The sequence below is a fragment of the Lissotriton vulgaris genome, chromosome 12, assembly GCF_964263255.1.
Source record: "Lissotriton vulgaris chromosome 12, aLisVul1.2, whole genome shotgun sequence".
In the NCBI taxonomy this organism is placed as follows: domain Eukaryota; kingdom Metazoa; phylum Chordata; class Amphibia; order Caudata; family Salamandridae; genus Lissotriton; species Lissotriton vulgaris.
In genome coordinates, this window is record NC_141700.1 from 590,644,988 (window position 1) to 590,658,651 (window position 13,664).

Genomic DNA, 13,664 nt, shown 5'->3' on the forward strand with positions numbered 1-13,664 from the left:
TTAAATTTGCCGCTTTCTTTTCCCGGGTCATGTGTGTTATCCGGTGCTATACTTTTGTAATATATTAATAAACATATTGTATGTATATTGATTTGAAATGTAATGTCGAGGCGCCAAATTTTGATTACATACTCCGTCCAACCGCCATTTTAGTAGTTTTCCTTTGTTATTTTTATTATACCTGTTACTTTCATTTTACCCTGCTCATATTTTCTCTGTGATCGATGAGATTTCATGCCACAGATACCACGGTGGTTGTCCTTGGCCTCCGATCTTATCAGACTTGGTCACACTTATACCTAGAAACTAATTTGAAGGACGTAAGGCACAGGCATTACAACACGTGTTGGTCAACAAAAAAACATTATTAAGATTATGCATTTATCATGTGTGGTAAATGCATACTAGTTGTAAAAGCATGTGTGGAAAAGCGATATGCGTTTCTAATGGTTTTGTGGTGACCATCACGCGTGCTTATGAACTGGGTCTGGGTGTGTTGGAGTCTAGGGTACCAGGCGGAGGGGCACGCAGCTACACTCATACAATATAGAAGTAATATAGTATTTTTAAAACTTAAAAAAAAAATATTCCATAATTATCCTAGATTAAGTCTTCTGTTAGTATGTTCATTAAATACATGAATATATGTTTTTAAACAATTAAAAACATTTGCGTCTTTTTTGTACGAGGCGCCGTACATGACGTCACACGGAAGCTTTGATGCGACGCGTAACCTCGAAGCGTATTCGTAGCGTATTCTGAGAATGATGAGCAGTACAAACTATGGTGTAATCTCTCTCTCACTGTCAAATCAGAGCACAGGGCGCGCTATGAGAATTGTTAGAATTTGTCACTCATTGGAGATCCAATTCAGGTGTATGGCTTATCCACAGTATCATACCGTTATTTTTTAACCTGGTTAAGTTTGAGGTTTGCATGAAATACTATGCCGTAGGCAGATATGGATGTTTAGGGAGTGGTTTTCTGCATGAAGCTTGGTTATTACTATTTACATATAGGTGTCTGAGGGAGGGAAAAGAAGTCTATGTGAATGACGAGGATTTCACAATAGTACCAGATCACTCCTTAATTTGTAGACACATGCAATTGCATGGCTCTTGTATACAAGATGCGCCTAGTTTGGACTGAGTTTTGAAAGGTAGTCCGACACCTGCTATCATAACAACGTTCAGTTTACTGGAAACTGGAGTTATTTACTTTTAAATAATGGAGATTGTTGTGCAATATTAGCAGGCATCGCTTACATGAGTACGGTAACTGAGCGTGTGGTTTGATAAAAAAAAAGTTGTGTTAACTCCTATGCATGGGAAGCTGGATGTTTCCATCTGGCTGTCGATTTCGACCTTGAAAGCAGAGTCAACTAAATGAGTCGTATAACAGCGCTATTGTCTCAAAAAGAGGTCGCTCTTATATCTGGTACAGAAACATTTGTCCTTTATGTAGCAAACACCCGCACAGAAGTGCATGATTTATTAAATACAGACGTGCTCTTGAATTTTGGGGAGTTAATTTAGAGTATTTTAATATGTCCTTGACTACGGGGTTACCTTACTTTTTTAAAGTTAGAAGCAGTGACCTTGTGACTTCTGTAGAAAGTATATTTGGTGTCTTTTTGAGATTTTTTCATTCCATTTTTTCCAGCATCTTTGGTGGATTGCGCTTAAAACTCGCATTAGTTGCCGGTGTGCTTTTTTTAATTTGTTTACATAAATATGGATGCACATCCTGCAGCAGACGATAATATGTCACGGCTGTTGCTGCTCCACAACCGAATGCTTAGATACTATGGAGCGCTGCCTTTGGCTACATTAAGTGCAGCTTATGGATTATCGTTTCGATTTTCCTTTTTCACGTGCGTTCAACCTGTGTTCCACTACCTGAGCTGTGATTTTGACTGGGCCCTGGATTTGTGTCTCTGCAGTACGGCGTCTCCCAACGCGGATTATGACCAGATGATTAGCCCCTTACTGGTTCATGAAGTGCTCTGTTCTGGCTGCGGGATTATGGCCTTAGCAGCGACACATGGAATAATGGGACGTTGGAATGTTTTTGCAGCGGCGCTTGAGTTCTTGGCACGCAGTTACATTGAAGATGACCCGAGTTTTCCTCTGATGGTGATAGAGGCTCCGGTTGTTGAGGAACATGTATGTTTATTCCCACTATTGAATTGGATGGTTGAAATGTTTTCAGATGAGAACAATGACTTCCTCTTGGAGGCTGTTGCTACATACTGTGCTTACACGCTGTTGGATTAAGATTTAGTTACTGTTTTCTATCAAAGAGCGAATAACTTTTTTGGGAAATGTGAACTTGACTTTTTAGGCTTGGACTCTGCGTTCCTAATTCACCCACGTTTATATCACGTGCTTTGATCAAGAAAGGGTGCCGTGGAGCTGAGCGTTGCACTCACAGCCTGTTAAGTTAGCATGGGTTTATTAGAAGCTTACACGCTATTTTTGCTTTCCTGCTCTGCTTTGCACACGACACATACTTGTGATATTGTTTAGAGAAGGCTGAGTATTTTGCTTTATATGAGAATAATTTGGTATGCTAGATTTGTAAACTGACTCGCTAGTTTTGTGTGTATAGTGAGAGCATGGAACATCAAGGTTATCTTGAATACTGTGTCTGTTATTCAGAATGATCCTTGCATGTTCGAGCCATAATACATATGGAGCTGTGGCCACCTCTGATACTTGCGCGTTTCATAATCCATTGTGGAAGCAAAGTTACACACAGTTGGAGAACATTTGTATCTTGACAGTTTGTGGAGCACTGATTTGTGATCCACTACTGCTGAGTATCAGAGGTATGGGTGTGCCCGTGTAATCCAATGAGACTTTCTGTAGTTATAAACTAATCTGCTAGGTAGGAAGGGTGAAATGTAGGTATATTTTAAATTTATTTACCTTTAGAAATATAGGATGCTTTTTCGGTTTGTATTTCATAGAATAGTAACAATGCTGACAACCTTGTTTCTGATAATATGTTTGGTTGTATTTTCTAAGGTACTGGGCATGAGATTATGGCGTTAGAAACAAACATTTCAAAGTTGCACGTGTCTTTATTTACATCTTGTTTTTGACTGGTGTAAGAGTATATTGAAAGAGTGTTTTTGTTATCCACTTTACTTCATGTAATCTAAGTCGCATGTTCTGGGTTGACTAGTCATTGGGGTTTTTGCTCTAGGGCGAAGAACCAATGAGTCACTGAGTGCTAGTTTGGTAGGGGGTTTGTGTAGTAAGGTGGGTTTTGGTACACCGTAATTCACTGAGGTCCTAAGTCTTTATGCACAGTTCTGTGTATGAGCAGAATTCCTGGAACAGTAGTTACACCAAAAAGGCTTGATAAAGGGCTTGCACTTTCAATATGAATATCAAATAGAAGAATAGTTGATACTCACAGCTAAGGAATGCAGCAATTAGATGTGTGGATGATGTGTAGATTGAGTGGAAGATGAAAAATGTGAAAAATAAGAAAGGTTGGAGAGATGCAAACTACCCACTGCATTGTCAGTGAAGTGGATCTTTGGATTTCCAGGTCATTACACATATAGGGTGTTGGATTCCGCAGTGGGAGCAAGAGAAACTAGTACAACAACTAAGGGAGAAAGCTAGTGCATAAAGTACACACAGTTGGGCAGATTTACAAGGTTGTGGGAAAAATGATGCAAAAGTGGCGCAAGGGGCTTGTAAACCTGCCGCAGTGTGTGGTAGAAAAGACGCAAGAAAGGACAGAAGTGTGCAAATTACCCACTGCTATTCACGGGTAGTAGTTACCAAGAAGGCTGAATGAAGGGCCTGCACTTTGAATTTGAATTAAAGAAGAATAATTGATAAGCTTAGGCAAGAATGGTAGCAAGTAGGTGTGTGTATTTGTGGTTGTTGTGTTGATTGAGTGGAAGATGACTAAGGTGAAAAATTAGAGAGGTTGCAGAGATGCAAACTTTCCATTTCTTTGTAAAGGAAGTGGGTGTTTAGTTTTCCAGTGCATATATATGTTCACTGAAAAAAACATAGGTTTCAGGCACGTTATAGTTAGGAATTACCATTTAAAAAACCTTAAAAATTCACTGAAAAAACCATAGGTTTCATCCACGTTAAAGTTAGGAAATAGCATTTAAAAAACCTTAGAAATTCACTGAAAAAACCATAAGTTTCACCCATGTTATAGTTAGCTGGACATTTCTCTCATACAAAACCATTGAAATTCCCTCGTTATAGTTAGTTCAGCTAACTATAACTTGCGTGCCCGCAATGCACTGCTGATGACGTCACATATTACATCACTCATGACATGGTCAGTGACATCACTCATCACATCACTGATGACATCTCAAATGACATCACTGATGACATCATTTTTGTGAAAGAGTGGCATACCTCCTCTCACCCTAATATAACTTTTGATACACACATTCAAAAACAGAAACTAAAATGTTCCAAAAAATTGAGATACCAATACCAGTTACAACAACCTATTAGGTAATTCCAACATCTACATACACATCCACTCATTCACCAACAGTTCTATATTGTCACTCATACATGTATTCACTCATCATATGTACTCATACACCTATACATCCTGTTACACACCGATACTCATCCATAGAGTTACTCACACACATACTCACACATGCAAATAAACTATCAAACATCCATTTACTTGCATATACAGCTATACACACACCACTACACTTACTTCTACAGAAATGTACACACACTTACTCTCTTAAACAATCACTTAGAGAAACACATACTTATTTATACAGATACTCCTCCAATCTTTCACTCTCACATATATTCACTTATATACATCAATACTCACATATACTAGTTTAAAACATATGTAGTTACTCATAAAGATACTATTGAGACAGTGATTCACTCACTAACACACCCATACACACACTCATCCACCCATACAGTCCTGCACACATTCTGTCTTCAAAACACATACAAACAGTTAGTCACTCATTCATGCACCTGTGCGCTAAGTAATACCCCCCACCAAACCATACAGACACTCATTCTGATACTCAAAAAAACTACTAATAACCCATATAGACACTCATGTAGCTACTCACCAACCCATGCAGTCACTTATATACAAAGTGAGACACTGATACAGATATTTACATATTTAAACATTACTCGCTAATACATATATTCAGTAAGGTATACTTAATAGGTCAGTTATACAATCAATTTTACAAAAAAAAAACATCCATTTAGACACTTATTTACCCATTTATTCTTCCATCAACTTTTAGATATACATATATAAAAATATTTATTTTTCAGAAAGACACATTCCTGGATGATGTCATCAGTGAGGTCATCAGTGATGTCATTTGAGATGTCATTAGCGGGCACGCAAGTTATAGTTAGCTGAACTAACTATAACGGGGGATTTTCAATGGTTTTGTATGAGAGAAATGTCCAGCTAACTATAACATGGGTGAAACCTATGGTTTTTTCAGTGAATTTCTAAGGTTTTTTAAATGCTAATTCCTAACTATAACGTGGCTGAAACCTATGATTTGTTCAGTGTATATATATATATTACCTACTGGCGATAGCCAGTAGGTATATATAGTTAGGACCTAGCTACCATAGGAAATCCGCAACATTCTATTGGGAATAATATTGGCGCCGGTTGAGTAATTTGCATGCAATTTTCCAAAATTTAGGCCAGCTCCGCTCCGCTCCTTCCCTGGAAGTTTTGGGGGGATTCGTCCTGCGGGGGCCGAGAAAAAAGGGCGGTCCCAAAACGTGTTTTCCCCATGTTAATTTCCATAGGACGACTAGACACGGCCACAGCCCGAACGGCTGAACGGAATTACACCAAACTTGGCAAAACTGTAGGGACTGGTACGCAGAAGTGCCTTTTATATATTTGGTGAAAATTGCTCCCGTGGTTTTTACGAAAATTAACTTCAAAAACACACATATATCTATATGCGCGCTTCGAGCGCTTACAGGTACGCGTACCAGGGAGCGCACCCAGCGCGGCACGGAAGTGCGCGAGCGGAAAGCTGATTGGCTCCCGGGTGGCTGTAAACATTCCAAACGGTCCAGAGAGTCCGCCATCTTGTGTCTCCGTAGAACCGAGACACAAGAGGTGAAAAACAAAAGGGGAAAACTATAAAAGGGGGCAGGGTAGAGACCCCCTGACCCCCTAGGTTTTATCAGGGGGGCCTAGGAGGACCCCGAAGGTCAAAAAAACTAATATTTTCTTTAGAAAATTTTGCGGAGTACGCGCTGGGTGTGATGCCATGTACGCGTACCCTGAGCGTACCACGGGGAAAACCCAAAAAATATATATATTTTTGGGCCTGGGTGGTCCTTGTGGGACCTCCTGAGCAGGCCTAGAGGGTCAGGGTGCTTCTACCCTGCCCCCTTTGCGTGTTTTGCATCTTTATTTCACTGCTTTCTTGTGCCTTGGTTCTACCGATGCACAAGATGGCTGCCAACACTTTCTGGTTTGGAGTGTTGACAGACAGTGGCAGCCAATCAGCATGCCTTTCGCAGGAAAGCAGCATGCTCATTGGCTGTCAACACTTCTAACCAGGAAATATTGGCATTCATCTTGTGCTAGGTAGACCGAGGCACAAAAGAAGCAGAAAAACAAACGTGTAGAATGCAAAAAGGGGGCAGGGTAGAAACAACCTGACCGCCTAAGGCTGCTCAGGTGGTCCCACAAGGATATTAACATATTTAAACGTTATCCGCTAATTGAATTAGCATTTAAAAAAACCTTGCGAATTCACTGAAAAAACCATAGGTTTCAGGCCTTATATAGTTAGGAATTAGCATTAAAAAAACCTTGCAAATTCACTGAAAAAACCATAGGTTTCAGGCCTTATATAGTTAGGAATTAGCAATTAAAAAACCTTGCAAATTCACTGAAAAAACCATAGGTTTCAGGCCTTATATAGTTAGGAATTAGCATTTAAAAAACCTTGCAAATTCATTTAAAAAACCATAGGTTTCAGGCCTTATATAGTTAGGAATTAGCATTTAAAAAACCTTTGAAATTCACTCATAAAGTTTCAGGGGTGTTATAGTTAGCTGGACATTTCACTCATACAAAACCATTGAAATTGCTCCTATATAGTTAGTTGTACTAACTATATTTCGCGCACCCGCAATGCACTGCTGATGATGTCACATATTAGATCATTCATGACATGGTCAGTGACATCACTGATGACATATCAATGTATTATAAACATAAAGCAGAGTGATTTTTAGTGGGTTTTCATGGAAAAGAACATTTTCTTTGCCCGGCCAAATTTGATTAAATGACTGCAGTCATTACTGTATTCGATAGAGAATGAATTTGTGTATGCAGTCTTACCTTATGTTACGTCCTTATGCTGCTCATGTAATAACTGATGCCAAAAAAAACTGATTAAAATGTAGGGGATTTCTATATTATTGTACACATGAAAATATACTGATTTATACTTAACACTTGTCGGTGACTTATCTTGTGATATCTCTTTTAGTTTGCTGGACTACTTCAGATATGTGTTAGAATGGCAACCGAAACAGAATCGAGGTTTACATCTGTGGAACAATTATTGGAATATATCTTGGTAGGTATTGTGCCTTACAGAATGATTATGAAAATGAAATATGCTGATTCTATCTGACATTTGAGTCAAGTTGTGTTTTGTAGGCCACACCTTTAAAATAGTTGCATGTTAGCATCAATAGTGGTTGTGTTGCTTTGTATGAATACATAATCTTCAATGGCTGACTTACAGACTCTATTCAAGGACATCCCTGATAGAATTAATGAAAGTTCAAAGCATTTGGGAGAAAATGTTATGTGCCTGCTGTCCTAAAATGGGTTTATCCACTGACCTTCCTAAAAGATTTCAGCTGTGATATCCACAAAATAATGGAAATAATGCTTTGCAAAGGTTTGAAGCAAAGGCTGAATATCCAACTTGAACACATACCAATGTAACCCTCCATGAATGCATTATTAGAATCTAACTCCAAAAGTAGAGTGTGCGATTATCCCTTCAGCCCTTATGCCACTAGCTGACCCGAGTATTCCTTGATGTATAAGACTGTTCAACTAAAAAATTGTATTTCCTTACAACTGCACATTAGGAAGTAGCCCTAGAGTTCGTTTCAGATGGCATCCCTGTTTATGTGCCTGGGTTAGTAAATAGACAAACAATGTGGTCATTCTGTCAGATTTAATCAATCAGAAAAATATTGAGATTTGCTTCTGTACTTCGATTAATTTGATAAGCATAGGGTTTGGCTTTTTTGACCATTGACCTTTATGAACAAGTTCAGATCCACATCATGCACATAAATATGTGCCCTGACTATTTTACTCTTATACTAGCAGGGATAGACTATCAACGTCAGACTTCCTTCTTCCCATGTGAGTCAACCCACCTCCTACAAGAAATTCCAGTATAGTGAAGTGAAACTGTGGTCAAGGGGAGAATGGTTTGAGAATATGAGAGAGAGAGTTGCTACAGTAGATAGTTGGTTGGAAGACTTGTTTTAGAGTTGTACAACTAATGATAATGACACAGCACCTTCAACAGTAGTTGAGAGGGCTTCACTTTCCTGTCAAATGGTAAATCTCACAAAGACTAAGGGAAATCCGGTACACTTGCAAATTGAATTAATCAAGTAGATTGGGGATTTGACTCACCTGGCATGGAGGTAGCTGTGATTTGCCTCCAGGCATACCAGCAATCCTGCAGAAGATTACAATATATGAGGACTCTGAAGCACCAGTCAGGAGAAATTCAACAAGGGAAATAAAGCAGCAACAACACAACAAATATCAAAGTCCAAAAGACTAGTGGCTTAGGGAATCAAGAGGGAGAAAAACTATAAAGATGATGAGACAGGCAGATTGGTACATGGTATAAACAAGGAAGTCATAACAGCTACTGTTACCAGCATTTAGCTTCTATGTTTGTAGTTTCCACTGCCCTGTTACATATCTCCTCCATGTATGACATTGTCTATATCTCTCAATTCTACTGCATCTGATGTTCTGGCAGTAGGTGAGTAATGGAAAACATTATTATCAGAACATAGGATAACTTCTTGTTAGGGCTAGTAACCTTTGTGGCAACTTACTGAAAGATCCTTCCAGAACACAAATTAGTAGTAGACCAATATTGGATATTCAGTAATAGAGCCCCTCCACATGTAAATCAAACTTTTTTCAGGAATTTCTGTTTGACGTTATCCATTTAAAATGCATTCTCATTGTTACATCGAAATCAAATGATGTTCTCACCTTGACTTTCTATGTGTGGGAAAATTCTATCTGAGTTGGACCGATTTGCATTTTCCATAAAGGTGTCTTCATGAATCATACTTGGAACATACTTGGACAAACTAGGCTTTAGGATTACCAGTTATTATACACATGAAATCTGTTTTTACATTTTCAACGTCTCCTAGAATGGAGTTCCCAGACTCTTTTTCAAGTTTAATTTTCAGAGGTATGTAGATAATGATCAGAAAACCTCAATATCCCATTTTTGCTTAAATGTACCTTGAGACACAGGTTGTTCTCACCCTACTCACTAAGCTCAGCAGCACAACTTATCTTGTCTGTGCAATATTGTGCCAGGACTTTTTTGGGCAGGCACTATAATTACTAAAGTCATAAAGTCATTAAGAATAAGTAACACCAAAGCCCTTATTACAAGTGTCAGGTCAATTGCGATGGAGCCATTATTAGCAGCTGCCTACCTCTTCAGAGTTATAAAATCTGTTGTAACACTGCAGAGCTCTTTACTTTCACCCAGAAAATGTGGCTGCTGAAACAGCAAATAAATATCAGTGTGTTACAAAGTATGAGTGGTGTGCCACTTGCTAAAACATAGTCTCTACCTTCCACCCAACCCTGAGATGAGCTTGAAAGGAATAGGGGACAGAGGGACAATGGTATGTCACAAGACTCAATGATCTCTGCAAAATGTAACTCTCTTTCGCATAGACTGCACTACTACATGAACAGAATGAGAAAAGCAGTAAGTGCAAAGATAAAGAGGAGCAATATACCAATAAGAGTAGTAAGTACATACACATAACTCATCCACCACTTTAATGACAGCTGTGTCGAGTTCAAGGAAGACCAAAAACCACACTTGATCAAAAAAGAGGTAGAGGCTGATCTGCAGTATACCACAAACTGCACAATACGGTTGCAGAAAATGGCAAAGGTAAGAACCTAGAGAGAACCAAGGAGTGAGCAAAATAACAAGAAAGGTGCTGGGAACTCCAAGAATGGTTCGAATTAAAGTGACAAGGGGAAAACCAATGTAAGTATGAAATGTTATCAGGCAGTGACCAAGGGCAACATTATGCTTTTATACTGTAAATTCCTCCAATGAAGCAAAAGTGACCCCTCAAATTAAAAGTATAACTTTAGTTTGCGAAGTAGCACTACACGAGCTACGCGTAGCACTACCTGAACTGCGTAGTGAGCTGTTTGCGATGATTGCACAGTGCTGGATGCTTGTCCGCACTGTGCAATCATTGAAAATGGCATCCTGCACAGGGTGAGCTGTCGTTTTCTGCCGCTCTAATAGATTTTTACTCAAGCGGCAGCTTTCTCAACGCGGACTGGTAGTTTCTCATCGCGAGCAGTCACGAGCATACGTGACCACTCGCAATGAGAAACCTGACCTCCCCGCGTTGAGAATCTCACTGGGAGGTTTATTTTCCAAGCTCGCGATCGGCAACTTGAAGTTGCTGATCGCGAACGAGGAAAAAGTCTCACCGGGATGTCATTTTGCTTGCTCGCGGTCGCCAACGTGACATTGAGGACAGTGAGCAAGCAAACTATGACCGCTGCACTGTGCTATGCTACGCGTGTTTGCACTGCGCTAAGTGCACTTTGCGTAGTGCGAAGTAGCTCAAACTTCACAAACTACGCAAGCGTAGTGTAGTGCTTTGTCCAGGCTTAATTAGCATGCAAACCCCCCCAGATTCAGCTTTCACAAACACCACACCCTGTCCGCCTTCTGCACTTTGAGCCTCTATCAGGATTAGGGTTCGCCTCCTTTGCAGTGATTATGTGAAACCTCTTTTCGTTTTTTTGAAGTCCATATACAATTCCCTCAGGAAGTCACACACTTATAAGATGCTTGGTGACTATATCATATACCCTACTCTAAAAGTATGATACTACATTGGAAATGTGAAAATACTGTGGTAATCACATTTGAAATAATTGATTCGCCTGTTAGTCTTTCTTATTGGACCCACATAGTCCAAGTTTTATTGGGTTGTATCTTCCCCACTGCCTGAGTTACAAGTAACTCCAGCGATTGAGAAACTCTAGCCCTGTTACCAGGTCATTCAACATAAGGTCCACATTTCTCATGGAAACATCATTGCATCAGTCCTAAAACATTTCAGCCCAATGGGGACATCTAGCAATTAAACGCTATGCTACACTCAAGACTTAATTCATACCCTATTGTCGTAAGACTGATAGGGCCCATGCACAAACACTTCAATTTTTACATGTTCATGTTTAAAGTTGAATTTGTTTCAGACAACGATTTTTAGCACATTGTGCTTGTGTGTTTAGATGAGATAGTATACTCACAAAGTGTTTTGCATACAGATACATTTCTTCGTAGGCACATTATTATTCCATCGTACAGTTTGTCCAAGGACAAAGTACACTGCACAAACTGCCCTTGCATATTACTGTCTGTTCAATGACAGCTCTGAATTGGTTGAATGAAAAATGCAAGCCAGATCTGAACCCAGGCACTGTGTGAATGGGTCCAGTTTTCATTATATAAACTGCCCCAAATCTTTGCTTGGCAGAGGAGCGTTTTCATGGATTGTTGTGGTCGCTCCATTCCTCAATTCTGGCTCAGCTGAATCTCATCACTATCCTGACAGGGACCACAGCCTCTTCTACACCAGACTGACTTCCTGGAGGCACACACAAACGCAGGTAAATGTAGAGTTAGACCATTCCAAGCTATCTGGCAGAACCTCATTCACCCTAGGCTCTCTAGGATAGGTACTACTTGGAAGGAGTACCATGACATGTATCCATGTAATCGATGCAATAATCATAATGGGTAAATTATTCATTTTTTTTACCATTCTTGTAATGCTGATACAATGCTTTGTTTCCTTTTACTAATCATTGATGTACAAGTATTTTACAGTAGAATCCTATTGCTTCAAATAATATTTGAAATGTCAATTTGTGTAATTCTGTTGTCTCCCTTTGGGCATGCTTGAGTTACTCAGAAATGGTAAATCTGTTTCCACAATTTCCTTGGGGAAATAGGGTTGTCATTATCTGAGATTGTAGACGCTATCAGGTACCCTCTGAGGTTTAGGGGTCCAGATGGCACAATGGGGCTAACCAGGAAACTGGACATCATATTATGATGGTATGAGAAGACTCAGCTCACACAGTTTTGACAATGATGTAGTCCCAATGCACAGTCTTACTGAATTAGTAGGAACCAAGTGACATCGCACCACCAACGCTATAGGTGAGGTACTTATTTAATGGGTCTCCTGGATAGTTTTCTTAAGTGTGCCCAAAGCCCTGAAGTCACCATTTTAAGGGAGATGGCAGAGGTGTTAGGGAAAAATCCTCCTTAACGAAAATAGGAAACCTCTATTGTCTGCAGTTTGTTCAAGCTTGGCCCTTTCACAGGATAAACCCACTGTAGCTTACCTTCTCTGAATTCAATTAATTAAAATGGCTAAACCAGTGCCAGTGGTTATCCCACCTAATTGCATGCATGCATTAGCACAGATGAACAACAAGGACTTCCTCTTTCGGGTAGATGTTACCTTCATGGCAGAGGCCCATGAAGCATATGTAGCAGAGATATTCTATTCATGAGTAATATTTCTGGTCGCAGACACCAATACAGGAACTTTCCACATATGCACTTTTGAAATTCCTTCACAGATTCCCCCTGACGAAGTCCTATGCACGAAATGCATAGGGGACAGTGCTCACTTCTGTGAATCTTCAAAAAGTTTGGATTTTGAATCATCGATGTATATATTCAATTAAATCATGGATTTTGAATCATATGCTGAAATATGAGGATTTTACATGACAACTTTGAGAATTAAAAAGACAACATTACCTATAAACTTTGAGTTTACCATTTTCTAGAAATAATTGTTTGCGCCGGAGCACCATTGGAGTGCACAAGGTCTGACCTTACACAGTGTAAGGCTGCTTTGTAGATTTTCATTTGCACCTTATGGACTAGGAGGTGATCTCCTTGAGCACCCAAAGTTTGACAAGAGTTTGGTTTACCTGAATTTTGGATATTTTGATTAAAAGAGAGTGCAGCGGTATTCACCATTGTATATCACAAATACACTGAAGCAGCCATACCAAACAACTACAGAGCTTATGAAGATTTGAAAATTGCACTAATATTTCAGAAACCAGGTTTCAAGGCGCCCTACCACATGCTCCTGAGAATGCTTGTCTGGGATCCCTCAACAATGAAAATGAAGCATGGCCAGTCCTAGTCGGCTATACAACATATCCACAAATAGGATTCTCACAGCAGCAGAACTTTGTACACTTTACACAGGTATAGTTCGACTATATAGATGGTTAACAAA

At 39.5% G+C, this 13,664-nt stretch overlaps 1 protein-coding gene across 1 annotated transcript in view; it reads left to right on the plus strand.

Annotated features, from left to right (window-relative positions):
- LOC147677796 (ATP-binding cassette sub-family C member 12-like) overlaps positions 1–13,664 on the plus strand; it is a 1,047,046-nt gene that overhangs the window by 855,034 nt on the left and 178,348 nt on the right. The window contains exon 25 of the mRNA XM_086945450.1: positions 7,538–7,627. Coding sequence (XP_086801576.1) covers positions 7,538–7,627 — 90 coding nt within the window. The remainder of the gene's footprint in view (positions 1–7,537; positions 7,628–13,664) is intronic.